Source organism: Hyposmocoma kahamanoa, unplaced genomic scaffold (genome assembly GCF_003589595.1).
Source record: "Hyposmocoma kahamanoa isolate Upper Pololo Valley unplaced genomic scaffold, ASM358959v1 161, whole genome shotgun sequence".
In the NCBI taxonomy this organism is placed as follows: domain Eukaryota; kingdom Metazoa; phylum Arthropoda; class Insecta; order Lepidoptera; family Cosmopterigidae; genus Hyposmocoma; species Hyposmocoma kahamanoa.
The window spans coordinates 918,365-943,524 of NW_020653581.1; the positions used below are offsets into that span (position 1 = coordinate 918,365).

At 35.9% G+C, this 25,160-nt stretch overlaps 3 protein-coding genes across 4 annotated transcripts; all 3 read left to right on the forward strand.

Annotated features, from left to right (window-relative positions):
* Positions 1-1,105: 1,105 nt before the first annotated feature.
* Positions 1,106-5,062, forward strand: LOC113225505 (glutathione S-transferase-like). The gene is made up of 4 exons (XM_026457821.1): positions 1,106-1,242; positions 2,646-2,813; positions 3,482-3,621; positions 4,744-5,062. The coding sequence occupies exons 1-4, from the start codon at positions 1,107-1,109 to the stop codon at positions 4,909-4,911; spliced, it is 612 nt and encodes a 203-aa protein (XP_026313606.1). The 5' UTR covers position 1,106; the 3' UTR covers positions 4,912-5,062.
* Positions 5,063-9,168: 4,106 nt separating this feature from the next.
* On the forward strand, positions 9,169-12,698 carry LOC113225510 (glutathione S-transferase-like). Its single transcript, XM_026457827.1, has 4 exons — positions 9,169-9,304; positions 10,698-10,865; positions 11,552-11,691; positions 12,389-12,698. The coding sequence occupies exons 1-4, from the start codon at positions 9,169-9,171 to the stop codon at positions 12,554-12,556; spliced, it is 612 nt and encodes a 203-aa protein (XP_026313612.1). The 3' UTR covers positions 12,557-12,698.
* A 4,422-nt stretch (positions 12,699-17,120) lies between these two features.
* Positions 17,121-22,406, forward strand: LOC113225503 (glutathione S-transferase-like). Of its 2 annotated transcripts, none has more exons than XM_026457818.1 (4): positions 17,121-17,256; positions 19,681-19,848; positions 20,404-20,543; positions 22,135-22,406. In XM_026457818.1, exons 1-4 carry the CDS (start codon positions 17,121-17,123, stop codon positions 22,300-22,302), a joined length of 612 nt encoding a protein of 203 aa, XP_026313603.1. In that variant the 3' UTR covers positions 22,303-22,406. The 2 variants fall into 2 exon arrangements, with proteins under 2 accessions (XP_026313603.1, XP_026313605.1); XM_026457820.1 differs by having other exon boundaries at positions 20,419-20,543.
* Positions 22,407-25,160: the final 2,754 nt, after the last annotated feature.

Genomic DNA, 25,160 nt, shown 5'->3' on the forward strand with positions numbered 1-25,160 from the left:
TTAACACCCTTAGAGGTGGAATATTTTTTTGAAATTTAAATGGAAACATTACTGAGTAACCTTCTTTTTAAAAAAAATCATCAATCGGTTCACAAAGTTATCGCGTCGTATGTTACGCGTATAACTTCGGCATTTGTTACAAAAAAACATGCAGTCGAATTGAGAACATCCTCCTTTTTTTGCAGTCGGTTAAAAATGTTCACATTTGTCGTAATAATTTAATTTTTTTTGTATAATTCGTCTGGTCTTCAGATCTGAAAAGCCGAATTTAAATAGTACCTGGTCCAAATTTGTTTGAGATGCAAAACATGACTTTTCTTAAATAAAAATTACTTCAAAGTGTACGTATCATTTAGTATGTAAATGACCACACCTTAGTTTAATGCATATTTTATGTTTAAGTTAAGTTTATTATAAGGTAGTAAGAGTATCGAAAAGAAAGGCGGAGCCACCGTGCTACAAGAACTTGAATTATTTAAATAAAATGATAGCATACTGAAGGTTTCTTTGACGATTGTAATTTACACAAACATTTTGTTTGTTAAATCCTTAATACTGCCCGGATTGAAAGAATTTACTTTGCTAAAAGGCTTTTTTAATAGTTCTAATTTTGATCTTATTGATTGTTGACATTCATGAATACATTTTAATTTGTGCTATAGAAGTGTCACTTTATCTTGAGTTTCACGTTTCACTTTATATTAACGTATACTAAAAAAATAACGTATACGTTACACTAGAAACAAATATCAAAACAGCACCAAATAATAACGTATCTATTATTATCTTATTACTAATAATAATGGTGAAAGACAGCCACAATAATTACTCTCTCTCAAAGTAGGAAATTTCCTTGTATGGATAATATTCCGAAAACCCAGAGGCCAGTTCAGAAAAGTTCATTGCGCAATTTTGCGGGACAACATGTTATACCTTACCGCCCTGAAGATAATTTGATTAGTCTCATTTACGCAATTTCAAACTTTATATTCATACAAGTAGGAAATGTTACACACACCACTTTAGGTGTGTGCGATAGTAAAATAATAAAAAAGAGAACGACTCTTACAACTGGCATTGTGATTTGTGAACTCGCAGCGTGTAATATGGCTCAGAAACTACATTATTTCAATACTCATGGGCTCGCCGAGTCCATTAGGTACATTTTGCACTATTCCGAACAAAAGTTTGAAGACATTCGTTATGAAATGAAGAATTGGCCTATCAAGGAAGTTAAGGAGAGTAAGTAAATCACTCATTCCTTTTTTTTCATTGATTACATTATAAAATTTCATGTGTTTTACGTAATGAACAAAAACAATAACTATAGATACAGTAATCAACGGTTGCACTTAATATAACAGAAACAAATAAGTTTAAAAAAAGAATATTATTAGTCCCTTATGGCCATCATTAACGTAACGTAGTCACTCCTATAAGCTTTTTTTTTTATTCTGTTTTAACTCATTACTGCATCAGTCAAAATAGGGTGCTGTGAAATTAAATCGTATTAAAAAACACACCGACGACGACAATGTTTAAGTATCTAATAGCACTATGCAGATGATATACTTTTCTGTTGTGTCGAATTGTAAATAATCGTATTTTAAATTTTTATTGAATTGATATTCAACTATTTTTTGTGAAATTGCTCCACTAGTTTGTTATAATTATTGACAAAGATCGAACGTTCAGAAAAATCAAGCGTGTCAGACGCTATACCAACTAAACCACGGAACGAGCCAGCGGACCTCACGAATTTTTCTATGTGCTTGTTGGCGTGTCTTTGTATTTGGTTTTTCAATGACTTTTTAGTCGTAGCGCCATCTATGAGAAATCTATGAAAGTTTTATCACCCAGTTAGATACAGCTACCGGCCCTGGCGAGAGATGTCGCTATTCACTGGATTTTAATTTTTAATTGAATTGATATTAAATTATTTTTTGTTAAATTACTCCACTAGTTTGTTACAATTATTAATTCAAAGATCGAACACTCAGAAAAAATTCCTTCGATTCGGCCGGATTCGAACCGACGTCTTAATAACTACATAGATAATAACCGTATTGTTTACTTATTTCGGTTGTTTTGTAATTCATATTAGGAAATCTTAATAGAATTCTCTATAGCATTATTGGCTACACCCATCGCAGAATAAATGGTTCGAATTTGAAGTTGAAATTGGCGCCGAAAATAGGGGGCTTATTTCGGACAATAAGCATTTCAACTTTTCACATAAATTTTTGTGTCGAATAAAGCTTGAACATTAGTGAATACGTAGGTATTTTTTATGCAATGATTTTTATGCTCATACAATTTTTGGTCTTCGTTTACAGAAAAAACAAAAAAATATTTATTATTGAGTGTAAAACTCAATAATAAATATTTTTTTGTTTTTTCTGTTTGTTTTTTTCCCTGTATAACTTTTTATGAACTAATTCAGTTACAAAATATGTATGGACCACGGAAGAAAGAAAAGAATGTTTATGTGGTCTGTGGTATGGACTTTTAATTGCACCGGGCACAAGAAAGTACCTTTGAAAGTCCCGAAAATTCACCTTGTTATTTCTTTCGTGGAACAAACGTTCTTGAACACGTATTAAAGGACAATTTCATATGAAACTTTATGAAGTTCCCAATTCTAGGATTACCATACGGTCAACTACCTTTCTATGAAGAAGGAAATCGTTCACTGAACCAGTCACTAGCAATCGCCCGTTACTTGGCCAGCAAGTGCGATCTTGTGCCTTCTGACCCATGGGATCAAGCTATCTTGGACGCGGCTGTCATGAATGTATATGACTTCTTCCTTAGTAAGTGCTATTTCAGCTTTCTTCCATTGAAAGATCACACGGGAAGTGTAAATTTAATTTTTATGGAATTAATAAATTTTATTCGCTTGGATCTTATTAAGAGACTATGAATAGATTTAATAATAATAACGCACACACTCAACATAGCCCCGCACTAGCCCGAAACTCTGTGTCACGGGTGCCACGGATACACACATAGACAACCACAAATTACACCCAAACTCACGAGAGAAATAAATGTAGGCTATACACATATTTCTCCCGGCCCAGGAATCGAACCAAGGACCTTGCATAGGTAATGGTAACCGTTCGGTCACGGAGGCAGCGTTTATGTTATTTGTTCTGTTATTATATGTTGTTAAGTTATTATATCTTACGTTATTAACTTCAAATTTTATTTATTTTATTTTAATTACCTCCGTTACTAGACTGGACTGCCACGCAGAGGTCCCGAGTTCAATTCCCAGGTTGGGAGAAATGTATGGCCTACATTTACTTCTTTCGTGAGTTTAGGTCTAATTTGTGATTGTCTATGTGTGTTATAAAAGTATTGAATTTTACATTGATATTCATTATCTGTTTGATATGCTCAATGGTTAATAGAGCTGTTAAAAAAATCAAAGTTACTTTACAAGAGGTTACTACAATAACGTTGGTATGAATTTCAGTTGCCCGGCCTTGGTTCAGAGTACAAGATCCGGAAAAAAAGGAAGCTATAAAGAAGAAATTCCTGGGAGAATCAGCTGAATTCTACCTTTCCAGGTTCGAAAAGGAACTAAAGAACAACAACGGATACTTTTGTCGAAAGGTAAGAGGAAGCCAATTCAATGGTTTTGTTGTCTTCATTATTATTTTTCTATGAAATGATTCTAAGTAAAAACAAATGGGACACCCGAAATAACTAGTGATGTAGTCGATATAATCGATTGAAAACAATAGACATCTAAAATATTCTGTAATTTTTTTGAGTTTTTGCATATCCTACGCCTTTATAAATAATAATAACGTACACATTCCTAGCCCCGCACTAGGGAAACCATATATCGCGGGTGCCATGGACACACACATAGACAAGCACAAATTCCAAGGTAGACCAGCATGGTAACCGTTCGGCCACGGAGGCAGTATCATTTATTTAGCAATTTCACACACAATTGTTATTATATAACCAAATGAATGTAGCTATTCATAACGTTACGTTGCTAATATTAATCAACAAAGCGACCGTAACGAAATCGATATAACACTTGACAAGGACAATTATGTAACTACAAAGAAAATACAATAAGTAATATTTTAAACTCGATGCAGATTTTTAATTTGGTTATTTGCAGTAAAATAAAATTAAAACATATTTTCATTTGCAAAGTCTCAAAAGAATTTGAATAATTTTCAATGAAAGTGACTAAACAAAATTTTTCTAAATATTATTTTTTTGGTTCCCCTAGTGCAGGACTACCTGTGTGTGAAAAAAAAAAATTAAATTTAGCATGATGGTTAGGTTAGATTTTAAATATTATTATTAATCCTATTTAATATAGTACTATTAATTTTTTCAGTTTTTTATACTTTTTGGGGTTAATAACTATCAACAATAATAAATAAGGTAAATTTAAGTAACTTACTTCGTACATTAGATATTAAAAAACCTATCCAGCTATTATTATTTTACATTGCAAAATAAGCTATTTCTATTGACAACATATGAATGATTGTTTTTGCAATAAAATTACAAAACACAGTATGTACCTTGCAGTGTTTTGGTTTGACATGATAAAGCAGTGCCCCGTCATTTAATTTTCTTCGTTTGTAGTAGGAAAAAATAACAGGGCATTTCGTAAATAAAAGAAATATGCACAGTGTTCTTCATCGATAACTGTACCTTCGACACTATTCAGGGTTAATAACGTTCTTGACTTGTTATTTCCAGCTCTCCTGGGCGGACTTCATCTTAGTTGCCATTGTGGACGTGATTAATCTATTGTTTAATATTGAAATCGAGAAGGATTATCCCTCCGTGCAGACGCTCGTTAAGAAGATCAGAAATTTGCCGGGAGTGAAAGAATACATTGCTAAAAGGCCTCCTTACCACGTCTAAATTTGATCTATATGATTGTTGTTATTATTAAATACATTTTGTGGTACAGTAGTTTCAATGTGACATCGTCTTTACTAAAAGTAACTTATGCAAATCACAGGTACGTTACGTCAGAAATAAATACCAATTTTCTCAAACATGTTCGGAAATGTTTACATTACTTTAAAAAAACGAACACGGGAAGTTAGTCATATAGGTATAGTGAGACTTCTTCCTGGCCAAGGCCTGCAAAGTAAGTATAAAAATACATTACTGTCCACTTTTCTAAACTTTTAAATCTATCTACTAACAATGAACTATGTAAACAGGCAAAGGATAACTCATACAGCCACCTGCCTAGTATTAGTGATTGCGAGAATTAAAAATACCTACCTATATCGCTAACTTAAAAAAAAAGAAAAATGCGGTAAAATAAACCAAAGTGCTTTGGCAATCTTTTCTGTTTTTTCGTCTTTTCGTATTTTCGTCGTGAAAATGATAAAATGAGGGATATTTTGTCAGATTGATGGTTAGAGTGAGACGAGCGATAACGAAAATAAAGTAATGATTGTACTCCACTTAGTTTAAAACAAGAGGCAACATTAGCCATGGAAAACTTGTTGCCGGTTATGAGCAAAATAAGATACTTAAAAACATAGGACGCTAAACATACGTTGACTGGCTAATGTCATCACCATGATTGCTAGTATTATAATGTATGCCATCGATGGGATAAGGAGAAATAAAAAATAATGGGTATCGATACCTTTACACTCAATCAAACTGACCGTAAAGGTGAGGCCAGACGAGCCTAATTTTCTGAGTTGTGAGTTGCGCTTTTGAGTTGCGCAGTTTGCGGTCGACCGAAGTTCGATTGGAGCGCCAGACGAACGTATTTTATTCAGTTGCTTTTAAGCGTTTATACCAAAGTGACCCCTTCCCAAGTCAGTTGTCATTACGCCCGTGAGTCGGCAGATAAATCATTTTGCGTCGTCGTATGAAACAAACCCCACTTTGTATGTTACGGGATACCCGTTTGTGAACCAATTTCGATGATTCTTTTTTCATTGGAAATAAGTAGTGGTGTAAGTAGTGGCATAAGTAGTGGCAGAAGTACCTCAGTATTGGTCTCATTTAAATTTGAAGAAAATATTCCACTTACGGGTGGCAACGTCGGGAATGAATCCTGTTTTGCGCACTTTCCGTTAACCGACTTCAAAAAAACTTGGCAAATAGATATAATTCCACGAATTTTTGAGGTCGGTTTTCTTTTTATAAAAAAGCTACAATTACTGCCTCTGTGGCCGAACAGTTAGCATGCTGGTTTGCCACGCAGAGGTCCCGGGTCCGATTCCCGGGTCGGGAGAAAAATTGGTATGGTTTACATTTATTTCTCTTGTGAGTTTAGGTGTAATTTGTGCTGTTTTAAATGTGTGTCCATGGCCCCCATGGCACAAGGTTTCCCTAGTGCAGGGCTATGAGAGTGTGCGTTATTTATTTATTTATTGTTTGTTGACCTATAACTCGAGAACAGCGTCCTGAGTTTGAACGGACTTACGACTTACTGTAAATAGTAGAGGAAAAAGAATTATCCTTTTTTCCGGATCATGACTAGTGCATGGTATTTAATTTACGGTAACCTGTCACGATTATTTTTTCTGAAATAACGTTTGTTTGAATTTTCATCACACCGAAAACCGAATTATAACGAAACCGTTGTTCCTTCAGGATATGTTGGATGTTTATCGCAAAGACACGATTAGGTTCGGTTAGGTTAGGTTAAGTTAGGTTTTTCTCCCGACCATAGTTCGCGCAATGATTCATGAAATGGAAAGGGAAGGTACAGCCCCTGGCCAGATTCGTCGTCGGAGAGTGAGTCGCAGAAGGAGAGCTATGGCTCTCCAGTTGTCGACATAGATGGGCAACGGGTGGCGAAAGTCCCCGTGACATGGGTCCATGAGCGGCAGACTTAGAGGAGTCGTTACTTCGTCACTCGTTACTGGTGGACTCGAGATGGCGGCGTACGTGTTTCACGTCTGCCTCTCAAGATTGCTGACGGGGAGTCAAGAACTCTCCCCGGGATGGGTTTCGGCGCTGTCGGACCAATCACCGTCGGAATCGCGGAAGAATACACAAGCGTCCTTGTAACTTCGGCACATGGTGAGTAGATGCAACACCGTCAGGTTTTAGTCGGTAGGAGTCCGACATAACCCTTCGCCTCCCCCGGGCGCAGGGTATCCATGAGGATTTCCTGATGTTAAAAAAAATTAGGTTTAATATAAAAAACATTTTCCTCTCAAAATTACTTTCAAGGTTATGAAAATTCGAGCAAACGTTATTACTACTGATAGGTAACCTTAATTTACGCGTTTTTTTATTGATTATATTATTTTTACTATGGACCAAAACTCAAGAAGGCTGCTAATAGGAATACAAGACAGCGGATTCTGGTACACCAAAAGTCTCGACGAGTAACATCAAGCTATTTTTGTGACTAATTTGTTTTACATTGCCAAGTTGCAATTTATCAAAGCTACTCTAATTTGTAGTGATAACGAAGAGATCAACTAGATGGCGCTTATTGCAGAGATTTTTATTGATAATGCGGGCTATTCTTTTATTTTATTTAGGATTAGCGCCATCTACCCATATTAGGAAGCGTTAATTTATAAATTAGTTAGTGACACACGGTGCCATCTGTTGACATGCATATTTGTAAAGGTTCAGACAATAATTTTGGTTCTTGATCAAAATTTGAATAAAGAGGGAAAAAATACTGACTTCTTATATTTCATATTAAAGACGAATTAATTGATATCGACGGCCATTTTTTTTTATAAGACCGAGTGACGTGACGAACATGTCGTGCGCCTAATGGTAAGCTACACGTCTATCCATAACAGTTACAGTGCCACTCAGAGCCTTAAATTGCAAGGATCTGAGGGGCACTACCACTGCGCCTGTCGCCCTGAGACACAAGTTGACAAGTCCCATGTGCCAATAATTTCACCAGCATCCTTACCCTTCAAAACCGGAACACAGCAATGCTGACATACTGTTGACTGCTTGGCGGCAGAAATAGGTAAGGTGGCAGTACTACCCCAGACGAACTCTTTCACAAGGAGCTCTACTGCCACTAAAATGTATATAATATAAACTACTTCCAGGCTGTCAGTCACATCATCAATTTTGGAGAAATTGGTCCATGGTAATTACCTATCTCATTTTTACTTCTCTCTAATATTATTTTATCATTATTACCTTTTCGTTTATCTTGTTAGATATATTATTTAATAATGTATTGGCGCCATTAATAAAAAGGTCTAAAAATCTTACTGGGAAATATTTATTTCCAACAGTGAAAAGAACTAAAGGATATTAAAAAATTAGCTATAATTTCTGTTTATTCAGTTCCTACAGCAAACAATAAAGAGATTTGTCTGAGTTTTGCAAGTCCTCTTAGCAATAGTCTATCAACCATAACAAAGTATTGTGTAATAAGGACATCTAAAGTTATAAGGTATACAACATAATTTACGAATTACAAAAAATCTTCAATCTACCGGTTCGCAGCTGCCGCAGAGCGTGTAGTGCCATAAAACCTGTTTAACACGATGAACAGATATAGGCTGTTCGAAAATAAAATCCAAGTATGTGCCACTATTTCAACATTGGTACAGGTTTCCTTGAAAAGCTGAAGGTATTTACGCACACGTGCGTCTACAATTTGACATAAAACTATAAATTGAATATTTAATACTTATAAATACCCTTATTATTAAATATTCTATAATGATATCATCAGCTGGTTCGGACACGTGGAGAGGATCGTGTCGCGATCGTGTGAGCATTACTGCTTTCCAGTTTTGAAGAGTAAAGATACTGGTGAAATTACAAGCACATTGGACTTGTCAACTTATCCCAGTATCCCAGTGTGACAGGCGCAGTGGCAGTGCCCCTCAGATCTTTGCGATATAAAGCTCTGAGTGACACTGCAACTGTTATGGACAGGCATGCCCTTTACACCAGGCGCACGACTTGTTCGTCCCGTCACTTGGTAATATAGAAAAAAAAAGTATGAGAAAATTATTGTTGCAGCCTGTATATTTTAAGATAAGATAACCAACGTAAAAACGTAACTATGACTCATTTGGGCAATTCTGACCTTTATTATCATAGGCATAGTATATGCAAAGCAATATTCGAGCAAATGGTAGATAAAACTAAATTATTATTCGCTTAGTCGTCATTTAGAATAGTAAACTGCAAGAGTGTAAAATGGCTCAAAAACTATATTATTTTAATTTTAATGGATTTGGCGAAGCCATTAGATATATTTTGCACTATTCTGGACAGAAGTTTGAAGATATCCGTTATGAAAGGAAGGATTGGCCCATCATGGAAGTCAAAGACAGTACGTAACAGATTTTTCGTATTAAAAATAGGATTTTTTGGCTATAAAAAACAAAAACATTTTATGCAAAGATACACACAGCGCAGAAAATTATGGTTTTACAATTCTGCGGTTTTACAATTATACATTAGATAACCATTATCGAAGTAATTTATTTTAAATTGAATTGAATAAAATTGAAACGTGTATAAAATTGCAATATGGCAACACAGCAAAATTGTAAGAAAATGAAACTTTGGATTTATATCTTCTTGTCGTATCGATGGCATACACTTTATAGGCGCATTTATTCCACACGAATTTCATGGCGCTCACCCCGCGTTGCCGCCGCGAAGCGACCGCGTGCGTCTAATTGTCATGGTCAAATAAGCTCTATTCATTTATATTTTACGTTTTAACATAAATGATCGTCCCGGGCACATGAGCGAGACTGGCTTGAATTTGGTCTAAGCGGAGGCCGCGCGGCGATCGCGCGGTTGTATTATTCAGAGGAATTTAAATGTTGTTGCCTAGTAAACAGAGCTCAGATTCGCCATTAATGTGCATAAAGGTGTGGTAGCTGGGCATTTGCGTTCATCGTGGTGGAAAGAATTTGCCAATCGGCGTAAGGTACTCGCCGATTCTCATGTACGTTGATTTGATTGTTGTGTACGTTGTTTGTGGAGGTTCCTTTCGTGCACCCCATATTTACATTCACCTGTTAGGCTAGTTGCAAGAAAAAGGTTTCGATATAATGCTATTACAAATGGCGGTCAAAATAGTAGCTTGCGTCTGCAATGGCTCAGCACGGAGTCTGTTTACTATAAAATGTGCATGAATCCATGAAGCCAAGAATTAACATAGTAGGCAATAACATAATAATCGCTTCGTCAAGGACGATCCAAAGGCATTTGTTGAGAAAACTAATATTGTGAATTGAAAGCCTAAATAACTGCTATCTTTTGATTGCATTTTTTTGGAAAACTATTACAGTAAATCCACCGAAACTGGCAGACTTTTGACTAGCATTTACAATAAGATGATACAATGATAAACGATGGTTACCAAAATTATGTGATACCATTACTTAGATCATTAATTTATTTCAAGTTTCTCATAGGTGGCGCTGACGGCAAAAAGCCGTTTAAAAACAAACACATAGAGAGATTCGTAAGAGGTGTTGACTCAGTCTTTAACTCAGTTAGTAGGAGCGGTGGCCACGGTGAAGCAACAGATGCTGGTTCGAGTATAGTCAGATCGAAAGAAATTTACATTGTGTTCTTCGGTCTTTCTATCAATAATAACAACAAACTAGTGCAGTAGTAAAACAATCACGCTATTCAATAAAATAAATATTGCAATTAATTTACTTTCTAAAAAGAATGATTCTTATTAAACATGTTTGCAATTCCAGAACTTCCCTACGGCCAGATGCCTCTTTATGAAGAAGGCGATCGCAGCTTGAACCAATCGATGGCAATCGCCCGCTACTTGGCTAGTAAGACTGGTCTCATACCTTCCGATCCTTGGGACCAGGCTGTGTTGGATGCAATTGTATTGGACATTTATGACTTCTCTAACAGTAGGTAACTTGAATTGATTCCTTTTACCTTATAGTTATAGATATTCTTTTATTTTCATCTTTCAATTTTTTTCTATCTGATGCCGTTACAGACCAAACACATGTGGATGCCGTCATGCATGTACTAATAAAATAAAAACTTAAATTATCTAAAGGAGAAATAATAAACACTTAACAATCTCCATTTTTAAATTTGTATTGAATTGATATTCAATTACTGTTAATAGCGATATCTCTAGCCAGCTGGCTGGTAGCTGTAAAGTTACCCAACTGGGTGACGAAACACTTTCATAGATTTCTCGTAGATAACGCCACGGCTAAAAAGTCGTAGAAAACCAAATTTTAATCTCCATTTTGTATGGTTAGTTTAATGTATTTTAGATTTCGACAGTTTTATTGACATTATATAATAAAATCAAGGCCGCTTGATCGTAAAATTAAAGATTAAAATTTTGTGTGATAAGTTCTTTTTATTTCGATAAACTGGAATAAAATATTTATCATAATTGAAATCAGTTGATGTATAATCGAGTGATTAAGGTTAATAAAGGCCGTTATTGAAGTTGATGACAAAGCAAATTCGAAAGTAAAATTAATGTTTATAATTTGAAATAGTAGATTGTGGAATGTATTCATATTTAAAAACATTTTCAACAGTATCTAATCAAAGAATTTTTCATTTTCAGAAATAAAAATGTGGTTCATGGAACAAGACCCAGGTAAAAAAGAAGCTTTAAAGAAGGAATACGTAGACGACAATGTTGAATTCTATTTCTCTAGATTCGAAAAGCACCTGAAGAACAATAATGGACACTTTGGGGGAAAGGTAAGGGCTACTATCATAGCATTCGCTAAGTGTGTGATTGTAACTACTAAATGATTACCTATTCAAAATTTCAAAAGAGTACGAGTTGACTACTCGAGCTTGCGTTGAAATTTGTCACTGCTTGCATTGTCACCACGTAGTTGAGTCACGGTTTTTATGTAAGACTCGGGTGGGCCGACTTTTGTTGACATTGTGGAATTGTGGAACTTAAAGTTCGGATCGAAAAAACCTACTATGCAAGCATTTATCCCGAAGGCCAGAAAGTTTTCTGGACTGTAGGAATCTATTGTTAAAAGAGCATCTTATTTGGGTAAATTTAAAAGCACGTTATAAAATTAAAATAATTACGTATTTCTTTGATTCATAATTAAAGCACTTATGACACTACGGTCGCTTCGATTATTCTATCCATTTGCTCTTACGACATTGGGTCACTGTTATGTAGTAATATAATGCAAAGTTTATTCTAGATGAGTTTTATTAACAATAGTTAATAATGTTATTGATAGGTCCCTCTTCGTTGTTTCTGACTGAAAACCAGCGCCTTAGAGAACTTAGGCATATGCTGAGTCAGAGCCATTTTACTGCTATGACAAAAATTGTATTCAATCTGTATTTGTGTCATATTAGTGAATAAAGTGTTTATCTATCTATCTCTTGCTACCTTTGCAGCTATTTAACAGATTTTTTTGCGTAGCTCTACTGGGCCGACTTTGTTCTTGTTGGCATTGTGGAAACCATGAACCTCTACTTTGGCATTGAAATCGAAAAGAAATACCCAGCAGTACAGGCTCTTATTGAGAAGATCAGAAATCTTCCTGGAGTGAAGGAGTACATAGCTAATAGGAAACCTTATTCACTCTAATTGTGGAGTAGTTCTTTGAATTCAGATTTGTTTATTAAATATGTCTTAAAGCTTGATAGACTTTTCTTTTTCGTTATCATCACCCATTTATTTAAGTTATTTACGGTCCATGGCTGGGCACGGGTCTCCTCATAGGCGAGCGTTTAGGCCATAATCCCCCACGCTGGCCAAAAGGGATTTCACACATTTTTCGTCATCACAGTGTTTTCCTTGAATGAAAAGCTCATGGTAAATTTAAAATAAAGTTTCGTATAGACATAATAATAATAAGTAATATAAGATAACGCACAATTCCCCGCACTAGAGAAACCAAGTATCGTGGGTGCCACGAACACATATAGACAGCTGCAAATTACACTCAAACTCAAGAGTTTCTTTTTGACAATTTCTCCCAGCCCGGTATTCGATCCTGGGATATCTGCGTGGGAAAGACCAGCATGGTAACCGTTCGGTTACAGAAACAATTAAAATCCGAGAAACTCAAAGGTGCGAGCCCAGATTCGATCCCACGGGCTCTGCTTGAGAGACAATCCTAGTTTAAAAGCCTTATTAGGGTAATAAAGATACCAAATTACCCAGATTTTGCTTATTCAAAGTGCAAGTTTTGCTTATTTTGCAAATAGCCGGGGAACTGTACACAGGCAGGTTTTCTTAACAAAACTTCTCTTTAAAGATCAAGTAAGTGTGAATTTCTTAGAATAGGGCAATTGATGGTCGCAGTGATATTGAGCTACTCAGGACCCCAATAAACCAACCAAATAAGTCTAAATTCAAGTCACTTTTTGGTATAAACAACAACGGCACTTTTTTATTTACACATAGGATGAATGAAAGTGTTATTCATCCTATATGTAAACGAAGAAGGACCGTAGGTCTCAATGAATAAATCGTAACTACAAGTATTGAAGTAAACACAATAAGATGGTTTAAAGTCAGCGAGATTTTGAGTATTACTTCTTACGCATGTGTTATTTTACGTTTCGTATGCGTTAAAATACAGAAATGATATACGCCAATGGTGACTATTGCGAGGTCTATTTATACATTGAGGATGATGAGAGTATTCATGAAGCTCCAATGACTATGATGTGGAGAGCTTGGTCAATCAAAAGAGAATGACAGCATTCCTAATGCTGCCAAAACAGAAAATATTACATACATACACATGCCCTACCGGGGTTGGCAGAGACTATGGGCCTCTGCTTGCTACGCTCCTGACAAACCTCCTTCGCCTCCTCCACTCCCATCAACCTCTTCATACATGCCCGTTTTTTCTTGTTACTTTTAACCCGGCCTTTTTTAAGGACATCCTAAATCTTATTGAGATGTGTTCGCCGAGGTCTACCTCTCCCCACACTTCTATCCACATTCGCTCTATAAATTTGTGCCGTCAATCTACCTACATACATTCTTTCTACATGACCAAACCACCGAAGCATCCTTCTCTCTATCCTTGTCACTACATCATCTTTCATACCACAACTTAAATATTTAATTTAAATTTAAGATAGATGTTGCCAAGTGCAGGTTTCATAATAACGTACATTTACAAATGCTTATTCAAAGCACAGACTGTACTACAATAGATTAACTGTTCTACTGGGTTTCACGTTTTTTTGCAATCAGTCTGCTCAAATTCTTGTTATTCGAAAAAAAAAACTTTTTAACCTACTTCAAAAAAGGAGATGGTTCTCAATTTGACTGTATTTTTTGTATGTATGTTAGAACACTCCGGCATTTGTAAACCCATTTCAATGATTCCATTTTGTTGGAAAGGGAGTACCTATGTACCTCAATAGTGGTCCCATTTAAAAACGAAGAAAATATTCCACCTCTAAGGGTAGTAAATTAAGGGATGAATCCGGTATGTATGATTTCACCCTCTTTCCAGTAACCGATTTCAATAAAACTTGGCAAATAGATGTAATTCCACAAACTTTTATGGTTGTATTTTTCATAGAATATACATAGGGCGCACTATAAGTTTCCGGAACTGGCTACTTACATAAACAATATTTAAAAAGTAATTACAACATTTGAAAATGGAACTCTTTGGCTGTAGAATACAGTTTATTTCATCTGACTGTCACTTGTTTTTACATTGTGGCGTCATTTTAGAAATTGTTTATCTGGTTGTGACTTTTATTTATTTCCAAAAATTAAGAATTAGTTACGCGGTCAACGATTTTCATCGCCTGAAGAGGCTGTCGAAGAGCATGAAAAATATGTTTCAGAGATTGCTACGGAGGAGTGGCATAAACGTTTTCAAAATTGGTTTATTCGTATAAAAAAGTGCGTTAACGCTAACGGAGAATATTTTGAGAAACAATAAATTCATTTCTGACCATTTATAGTATTTTTTTCTTATTCATTCCGGAAACTGCCGGAGGTTGTCGAAGAGTATGAAAAATATGTCTCAGAGGAGGCCACGAAGGAGTGGCATAAATGTTTTCAAAATTAGTTCATTCGTATGAAAAAATGCATTAACGCTAACGGAGAATATTTTGAGAAACAATAAATTAATTTCTGACCATTTATAGTATTTTTTTTCTTATTCATTCCGGAAACTTATAATGCGGCCCGCGTAATTAATAACGTACACACTCATAGTCTCTGTGGCGTTTGTTGGGGGTTAGCTCAATGAAACAACGTTTGTTGCTTCACGTACACGTGCGATACATGCTCGCTCACGCCACTGTCTCGTGTCGTCATGGCGGGAACGGCGAGCTGCAGTGTGACATATATTGTCTATTGTCTATTGTCTATGGTATATTATGTCAATACACTACAGTCCCGCACTAGGAAACCCCTGAAATTAATGTAAACAAGAAATATGAATATAAGAAAGGTATGAACCAAAACGTTTATAATTTATTATTTGTCACTCATCTTGTAAACTCTTAGCCACTCATGGTCTTGAATTAAGCTGTTTTTGTTCATACTAAAATATTATTTAATTATTCATACGACAAAAACAGTTTCTGCAATGCTCGTTTCAAATAAAACTTTTTTCTTATGCTACTGCAGCCTTGACGAGGTCAGCAAAAACAGGTAAGTAACTGAGGGTGAAATAAAAATTAAGAATATTTCTTTGCGACAAAAATACATTACTTGTTTCCGATGTTTACTCCAAGTCTGAAGCTTGTACAATACAGCTAACTGATTCTCAACGCTTTTCAAATTTCTACCGCTGTCAGCGAAGACTTTGTCCGGTAAGCCTCTTCTAGATAAAAACCTTTTGAAGCAGCGAGAAAGGTATTTGTTGTTAGATTGTCTTGGGAGTTTAAGCAATTGACAATACAGAAATATTTCATTTGACTATTTTCCATGTCAGAAGCGTAAGCCTGTAAATTCAATATTAAAGTGTCTAATCAATATAATAGGATCAGTGAAAAGGACTGACATTTTCAATTGCAATATCTAGCTTAAGCGTTTTGTGCTTTCTCTTTATTAATTGTGAGAGAAAAAATGCTGTATTGATCTCTAATCGTCTTAATGATTTTGGGGTTAATGAGAAATTCTGAGCAGTATAAACATAACGTCACTTTACCATTGTTATGTGGGTACATCGAGTATTTAACGAGAAATAGAGACGAAATGTCATTTAATTTGTTTGAAAATGATTCTGCCACATCATTGTACGATGACAACTGTGTTTCTACTGGCCAGCCCGAATTCGAAACAATTCACGGGTGTCGTCAATTGTTTCACTCCAAATTCACCAGTTTAACTTGAGCTTTGCTGTAATGGACGAAAATTTAATATTTAATTACCAATGAAATGTGATTCCGTTTATTTTGCAATTAGATGTTTTGCTGTTTTTCCCACACTACTAAATGAAATAGCCCCCATAGAATATTTTTGAAATATACGGAGACGTACACACAGGGCAGTTGTTGGCGTTGTGCCATTTCAGTTTTCCAATTTGTGATTTCAGCGCAAGCGAGAGTTGATATTTAAAAGTGATTACTGGTTGGCCCCTATTTCGTCTCTATTTCAGGTTATATACTCGATGTATAGGTACTATCCTAAGGTAGGTGCAGCACCATGTTAGTAAACCTGATTAACTGCACTACTCTGGTCAACTCTGGTACTAAAATGTTCCTGTTGAATTTATTTGGCTTCATATAAAAAGACTGACAGTAAATTCTAACTACTTAATATTTGTCAAAATAGAGACACTCCAATAAATGCATGGTGATATTCATAAATGAAAAACATATTGACGTGTACAGAACGTGAAATAATACTTGCGTAAATGGGAATAACAGCTCACGTGTATATACTTTCACAGTTACCTGGCAACTAAATGTACTCAGTGTGACTGCGGTGCCAGCATTCGCCACTCGTTGAAGTAAAAATTAGGTAATCATTTTCTTATCAGACTGTATAATTCACAATTCATTGTGATTGGTCGTCGATGCTCATCATTTACGCAATTTTTAACCTTGTATCATACACATAGGAGATATTACATAAAAACAATTCGTATATTGCTGCCCAAGGACACTGAGTGATGGATATGTATAATCGGCATTGTGAATTGTAACTTACAGACAGCAGTATGTCTTCTAAACTACATTATTTCAACATTAATATACTTGCTGAACCTATCAGGTATATTTTGCATTATTCCGGAAAGAAGTTTGAGGACATCCGATATGAAGTGAAGGATTGGCCCATCAAGGAAGTAAAGGACAGTGAGTGTCATTTAATTTATGATTACATTTTAGGAGACATTTTAAGCCGGGTACTCACTAGCGATCTGTGACCGTAATCGTTGCATGTTATGGTACTAAAAATTATTGTGTGTACGTGGTTCGCGAGTTTGCCGCGAGCGGAACTCGCGCTGTTCGCAGTGACCCGACAATTAAGGTACTTATTCTAGCAAGTGAAGGCTGATTCACGTGTACATACTAGAACCACGTTAATAATCTATCACGTTACAGTTACAGTTCGCTAATGAGTACTCGGCTTTAAGATTACAAATTTTGCGTAATGGATAAAAACAATTGCTCCGGGCATTGTAGTCTTATTGTTGACTAACAGGAACAAGCACATAAGTACGAGTTTGAACAATTGAAATACGCACACAACAATATTGATTTTTTCCCCTTCGTTTACGTAATTATTTTCATAAGCGTGTTTCTTTCCATTCTATTCCGATACCTCCAATGGACACTACGCCAACTTAATTGTTAAGTTATTTTCTGTTTTTAATGTAAACAGTCTTATTTTAATTACTAACATTATCCTCTCCGAATTTTGTTTAAAAATTAAAGAAACAAAAAACAAAATTCGTAAAAAAACAAAAAAACGAATTTTCGGAAAAAATAAACAAAAAACAAAATAAAAACAGTGATGACCAAAAAATTAAGTTCGGCAACTTAATTTTTTGGTCATCACTGTTTTTAGTTAGTGTCCGTTGGAGGCATCGACTTTATAACCAGAAATGGAGACGAAATGTCATTTAATTTGTTTGAAAACTTTTCTGCCAAATCTTAACGATGACAACTGCGCTCCGATTGGCCAGCCCGAATTCGAAACAATTGATTGGTTTCGCCAATTGTTTCACTTCAATTCGACCAGTTTAACTTAAGCTTTGCTAAAATGGAGAATATTAAATACCGATGAAATGTGTCCCGTCTCTCTCTCAATCTGTTTTTTCCACACCACCGAATGGAAGAGCCTTCCATTGTTAGAGATATATTATCTTCATTACAATAAATACAAAATATTTTTGGAATATATGGAAACGTACACACAAGTAAGTTGTTGGCGCTGTACTATTTCAGTTTCTTAATTTGTGATTACAGCGCAAACGAGAAGTGATATAACGCCCATTTACCTGATGAATTGCCAGGGATGGATGGCCCTTATTTCATCTCTATTTCTGGTTATAAACTCGATGGTTGGAGATATCGATTTAGTTTGACTAATTACTGAACTGTAGATAAATGCAAAATAATAAGCTGTTATTGTTCATAGACAATTTTCTGTTGTCTTTGTTCTTGTTTTATTCATAAACGTAACTCCACCTGTCTCAAAAATAGTTGTCAAAAAGACGTCAATCAATATTGACGTATACACCTCTGTCTCTGTCTAAGCTCTTCTATAATAATTCGGCGTAAGTATTTAAAGTTTTAACAATTAAACTATTAATTGTCTTAACAATCTTTATTTTTCACCAATAACCCATAACCTTCTCCACATCCACGATGCTATAACAGTTAAAAGTAACATGCAGATGGCATTCTTTTTCCTGTTTTGAGTTGTCAATTCGTAATCATGATGTTGAAAATTGGCACCACGACTTAAAGGGCTTATTCTGGATACCAAAGCCATGATTTAAAGAATAATACCGAAAACCTACACAAAAAGGTGCACATGCAACTTTAAACTGATTAATATGAGTAAACACCCTAACGGACTTCACATTCTACTCAACTGAATCGGGGTAAACACACTCTGAGTGGTCGTCAACCTCCCCTTATAGCCACTCCCGGCCTCACAGCAGATTTCTGATCACACTTATATAAACAATCAGATCAAGGGTACCAGCAGCGAATTGGATTGCATTTCCGAATATGATTTCAGGTTTTTTAATGCTCATTTGTCTTAGTTTTGAGGATCAACATGAAACTATCAAAGTTAATTTAGTTAATTTAATTTTAAATACAAATCAAACATTCGCTTCGAGGAAATTAAAACACACATTGTTTTAATTTCATGTCTTAGAGAAAAGGGATTAATCACTAAAAAGATGACCGTTTAGATTTTTTAGCCTGCTGCCTTTGTAAATTGAAAATTATCATTTAAATACATGCCCTAATTAAATTTGGTACCTGTCACATACATAAAACAAAGTATCTACTGCGGAAAATTCCGAAATACAACCTTATTCTAATATTTCACCTGAAACTATATAACGATCTTAATTGTAGGACTACATTTCTATAATCGAATTACTAAATTATTATGGACTTATTTATTGTTTTGACCAAAAAGGTACTCTTGAAAGTTCCGAAATATTACTTTGTCTTTCTTAGAACTAACGTACCTACTTGAATAAGTATGAAGAACAAAAACGTTTCATCTGAACTTTATGACCTTCCCAATTCCAGGACTACCATACGGTCAATTACCTTTCTATGAAGAAGGAAGTCGTATTCTGAATCAGTCACTAGCAATCGCCCGTTACGTGGCAAGCAAGACCGACCTTTTGCCTTCTGACCCATGGGATCAAGCTGTATTGGATGCTGCTGTTTTAAATGTGTATGACTTCTGGAATAGTAAGTGTTATTTTATCTTCTTCTCTCTTTACATTTAACCCGTTCATGTAGCCGACAGTACTTATAAAGTAAAATACATCAAAATGCCTCTACTTTTTCACCGATCTCAATTGGACTGTATTTTTTGTGTGTTACGCGATTATTCACTCACTTACATTTGTGAACTGATTTCGATGTTTTTTTTTCATTACAAAGGAGTAGTGGTCCCATACAAGTTCGAAAAAACTGTTTTACCCCTAAGGGTGGCTAACTTGGGGATGAATCTTGTTTTCCTGATTTCACCCACGTTCCGTTAACCGATCTCAATAAAACCTGGCAAATAGACGTAATTCTACAAACGTTTGAGATCTATTTTTATATTATAAAAAAGTTATTACACTCTGTTATAGGTACCCTTTATTTATTTGTTACTTAATTAATAATGAGGCATGTGATTTCCATGTGTTTTTAAGTGTTGTGTTTTAGTCGTAAAATATAATATGTCATCACGTGTTATAGTCAATTAATGTGTGTATATTGTCTATTTTCTTTTTAATTGTACCACAATAATTTCAGATACCAAACCTATAGCCAGAGAACAAGATCCTGAAAAAAAAGAAGCTTTAAAAAAGACGTTCCTGAGTGAATCAGTCGAATTCTACCTGTCCAGATTCGAAAAGGAATTAAGTAACAACAACGGACACTTTGGTGGGAAGGTAAAAGGAATCTGTTTCATTAATTTTATTTTCTTTATAATTTTTTATTCGTAATAATATACCTATGTGGAAATACGCAATTAACGCAAGTAATAATATATGTCACACATGAAAATAATGACTTGTGAAGTAGACGATGGCATTTAATAGCTATAACTAATTTGGTTAGAGTATTATTATCGCATTATGATGCTCTCGAAACACAATGAACAATTAGTAAGATAATACGGTTATTACTAATAATATAAATCGCTCGAATACCAAGGTACTACATGTATTATAAGTACAGGGCGGTAAATAAGATATTATTAACGAAAGTATTTTTACCGTGCGTCTTACATACAATGTTTTTCATAACATAATAACGATATATTTTTTTTGTATGAATAAATATCGCTTCACAACACAACATTTACGGATTTTGCGAATGGCGGGATTCTGTTTTTTTTTTTAAATAAATTTCCAGGTATTCTTGTATAGGTAATACAAGTCGAACTAAAATGTTATAAAAGATACAGATGCATGCAGTCACATTGTATTAGCTATAAAGTAAATAATTTGAATTCATAAAATAAATTTATTAAAATAGTCAAATTGCAAATGTTTAGTTTTTTTTCCGCAGGGCAATAATATAATGAAAAGCCAGTATGCATAATTAAGGACGTTACGATCGACTTTGCCTGCATGTCATGACACTGTTTACGAGCAAGTGTGATGAAAAATATATTAGTTAAAGTAACCCACGTGGAGCAGATATGTGTTTCTAAGCAATTTACTTTCCATATTACATTACATACCCAATCATGACGTACGCCAGCTTCGCATTCGCTCACGCAAATACCACGCTTATACACCAGCAGGCTGCAGGCTCTTCAAAATAGATTCATGCGCAACGCGACGGGTGCCCCGTGGTACCTGCGCAACACTAACCTCCACATAGATTTACGGCTCCCCACAATAACCCAATTCATGAAACAGGCATCGAGGAAATACTTCGACTCTGGTCCTCACCACCCCAACCTCCTCGTGGTGGCTGCATGCAATTACGACCCCCTCAGGGAACACCCCCACCGCGTACGTAGGACCCGTCGGCCAAGGGAAGTCCTCAACAACCCTGACGACCCTATCACTCTTGCCACTTTGAAGGCCAACCAGATTGCTAGTCAGTCCCGTCCCTCACGCACCAACCGTCCTCGCCGGCGAGGTCGCAGAAACCTTCACTTCAGCACGTATAGTGGTAGATTGTCTCCTATAGCACGCCCTTCTGGCGGAAGTCTTCAGTAGCGCCCTGAGCCGAGGTCCTTGCCCACTTGGGCCCAGGCCCGCTACTGTTAAGTTTAGTTTGTAGTTTATGTTACGGGTTATGAGCCTTCAGCTCGCCCTTTACATATTAATAATAATAATAATAATATAATAACAATAATAATAATATAATAATAATAAACATCTTTTAATATTTAATATTACATATAGCGCTACAGCTAGTCCTCGATGCAATAAAGTTAAATTTCATTAAATGATAATTATTGTTTCTTGTTACATTATTGATTATTATTCAGGATTATTAATATTTTTTGTATGACATTTCCAGCTCTCTTGGGCCGATTTCGTCTTAGTTGGCATTGTGGAAGCGGCAAACCTCGTTTTTAATACCGAAATCGAGAAGAATTACCCTACTGTACAGGCTCTCGTTCAGGAGATTAGAAACCTGCCCGGAGTGAAAGAATATATTGCTAAACGACCTCCTTACCGAATTTAATTTTGAACTATGTGATTGTTATACAGATTTTAAGACTTGAGTCACTTTAAGATTATAACTGGTGACAGGTATATAACTGAGATGTTCTAAATTATTATAAATGTGTACCTATGTATTGTTTTCTTCCTTCCATTATAAAGCACAATGTCATCTACATACCTCTTCCATAATTGTAACTACCTCTATGGCCGAACGGTTACCATGCTGGGCTGCCACGCAGAGATTCCGGGTTGGATTCCCGGGCGTAAGACATGTTTGTATGGCTTATATTTATTTCTCACGTGAGATTGAGTGTAATTTGTGTATGTCCATGACACCCGTGTTACACGGTCTCCCTTGTGTGGGGCTATGACTGTGTGAGTTATTAGTTAGCCATTTTAGACTCTCGCTTCTCCTAGGGCTTAAAAGATACATTTTTAATTTCGAAATAGGAGAGACAATATTCCTCGGCAATGGCGAAGTCTAAGGTGTATGCTTTATTTAGTAGGTGTACTTTACATTATCACTGGTATGAAGTTTTAAAAGCCAACGTTAAAACTCTTTGTTGGCACAACAAGAAGCGAAGACTCAAAATTAGTTTTGTTCTAATTGCTTTCCGAAAGTTTTGAGTTTACTTTGCGTTTCGTAAAGGATTTGTTGTAAAACTGGAGTTTCACTTTTAGATTTGCAACGGTATGATACTGTTTGTATTACACATTGGCTGTCGTGCAACAAACGAGAACTAACACGTTTATGGTCATTAAAAAATATGCCAAAAAAGGTTCTCAAGGTGAACAAACAACTAAAACGTGTAAACTCAAATATTTACAAATAAGTGTTAAATCTCCAATCTATATTTACCTATTAAGTGAGGAAAATCTTTTTACGACACCTAAATCAAATACATATAAACAAGACACAAAAAAGCAGTATAGCTTCTTGTGAAAGAGTTTGTCCAGGGAAGTATTGACATCTGAACTATTTCTGTCGCCAAGCGGCGACAGTGTGATGTTAGCATTACTGCGTTTCGTTTTTGAAGGATAAGTGTGAAATTACAGGCATATTAGAGTGATCAACTTATGTCTCAGTGTGACGAGCGCAATGACAGTGCCTCTCAGATTTTTGCGATTTCAAGTTCTGAGTGACACTACAACTGCTGCCGACAGGTCGCTTACCACCAGGCGCACGAATTGTTCGTAATGTCATTTATTAAAAAAAAAATCAGTATTTTTTAAACGCACACACTCATCGCCCCGCGCTAGGGAAACCTTGTGTGTCGCGGGTGCCATGGACACACAAAGATAACTACAAATTACACCCAAACTCACGAGAGAAATAAATGTAGGTCATACTAATATTTCTCTTGGCCCGGGAATCGAACCCGAGACCTCTGCGTGGCAGTCCAGCCTGACCGTTCACCGTTCGGCCTCGGAGGCAGTCAGTTAGTTTCAAAGCCTTATTAAGGTAACAAAGATACCAAATTACCCAGAGGTTGCCTATTCAATGTGCCTTTGTAAATAGCCGGGGTAACTACACACAGGCAGTTTTAGTTTTGGCTTTAGTTTTCTTAAAAAAACCTCACTAAAAAAGACGGAGAAAGTGTGAATTCTCTTTCTCTCGGGCCGGGAATCGAAACTGTGACATCTGCGTGGCAGTCCACCACGGTAACCGTTCAGCCGCGGAGGCAGTTGAGATGAATAAACATGGAATAAACAATCTTTGAACATAGACAAACTAAAGAAAAACAAAAATTTTTTTTATTTACTGTAAGGTTTTTTTTTAAACTTGACTCTTTATTCTTTATTTATTTTGGGTCGAAGATGATGATGTTTATATTTTCTTTTTATAACATCAAGTGACGAGATGAACAAGTATGATAAGCTACACGCCTGTCTATAACAGTTGCAGTGTTACTCATGGTTTTAAATCGCATCTGAGGGACATTGCCACTGCGCTTGTCACACTATGACATAAGTTGCCAAGTTCCATGTGCCTGTAATTTCACCAGCACCCTTAACTTTCAAAACCGAAACGCAGCAATGCTCACATTATTGCTTGGTGGCAGAACTACGTAAAGAAGCTCTACTGCTACTAAAATTATTATTAAGACTTAACGGCTGCCACGATCGATAATAATTGATATTAGTTCAAGGGCTTAATCAAGATAACAAAGACACCAAATTACCAAAAGGTTGTTGAGGTGTACCTATTCAAATTGCCTTTGTAAATATTTTAGTTATAGTAACTTTAGGCAGTTGATGGTTTTCCTGAAAACATTAGATAATTTTTCTCAACAAAACTTTCTTCTCATTATGGACCGAGTAAGTTTGAATTAATCACAATAAGCAATAGTTGGTTGTCGTTGATTATCCTAAAAAAATCTTGGTTATTTTTTTATGAGAAAATAAGTGCGCATTTGATGTCCAGCTCACCTGATGGAAATTGACGATGATGTCAACGACGGAGCGTGCACATAAATAGTGCCTCTACACTCTGGCCTTGAAAAGATGCAAGGTATGAACAACAACAAGTCTCATTTACGAGGAACAACAATAAAATGCCTTAACTATAGTACACTGCCTCTGTGGCCGAACGGTTACCATGCCGTTCGGCATTCTGCCACGCAGAGGTCCCAGGTTCGATTCCCGGGCCGGGAGAAATATTTGTATGGCCTACATTTATTTCTCTCGTGAGTTTGGGTGTAATTTATTATTGTCTATGTGTGTGTCCATGGCACCCGCGACACAAGGTTTTCCCTAGTGCGAGGTTACGGTGAGTGTGTGCGTTGAGTGTGTGCGTTACACTATATGATGAAAGTCCGTAGTGATGGTAAGTGGTACCTTATTATAAACAACAGTGCATGGTGTAATCATGCAAGT

Coding starts and splice junctions, on each gene's coding strand:
- LOC113225505 (XM_026457821.1), top strand. CDS start 1,107: ATGGCTCAGAAACTACATTATTTCAATACTCATGGGCTCGCCGAGTCC. Junction 1,243..2,645: donor TATCAAGGAAGTTAAGGAGA/GTAAGTAAATCA, acceptor TCCCAATTCTAG/GATTACCATACGGTCAACTA. Junction 3,622..4,743: donor ACGGATACTTTTGTCGAAAG/GTAAGAGGAAGC, acceptor TGTTATTTCCAG/CTCTCCTGGGCGGACTTCAT.
- LOC113225503 (XM_026457818.1), top strand. CDS start 17,121: ATGTCTTCTAAACTACATTATTTCAACATTAATATACTTGCTGAACCT. Junction 17,257..19,680: donor CATCAAGGAAGTAAAGGACA/GTGAGTGTCATT, acceptor TCCCAATTCCAG/GACTACCATACGGTCAATTA. Junction 19,849..20,403: donor TGTGTATGACTTCTGGAATA/GTAAGTGTTATT, acceptor CAATAATTTCAG/ATACCAAACCTATAGCCAGA.
- LOC113225510 (XM_026457827.1), top strand. CDS start 9,169: ATGGCTCAAAAACTATATTATTTTAATTTTAATGGATTTGGCGAAGCC. Junction 9,305..10,697: donor CATCATGGAAGTCAAAGACA/GTACGTAACAGA, acceptor TTGCAATTCCAG/AACTTCCCTACGGCCAGATG. Junction 10,866..11,551: donor CATTTATGACTTCTCTAACA/GTAGGTAACTTG, acceptor TTTCATTTTCAG/AAATAAAAATGTGGTTCATG.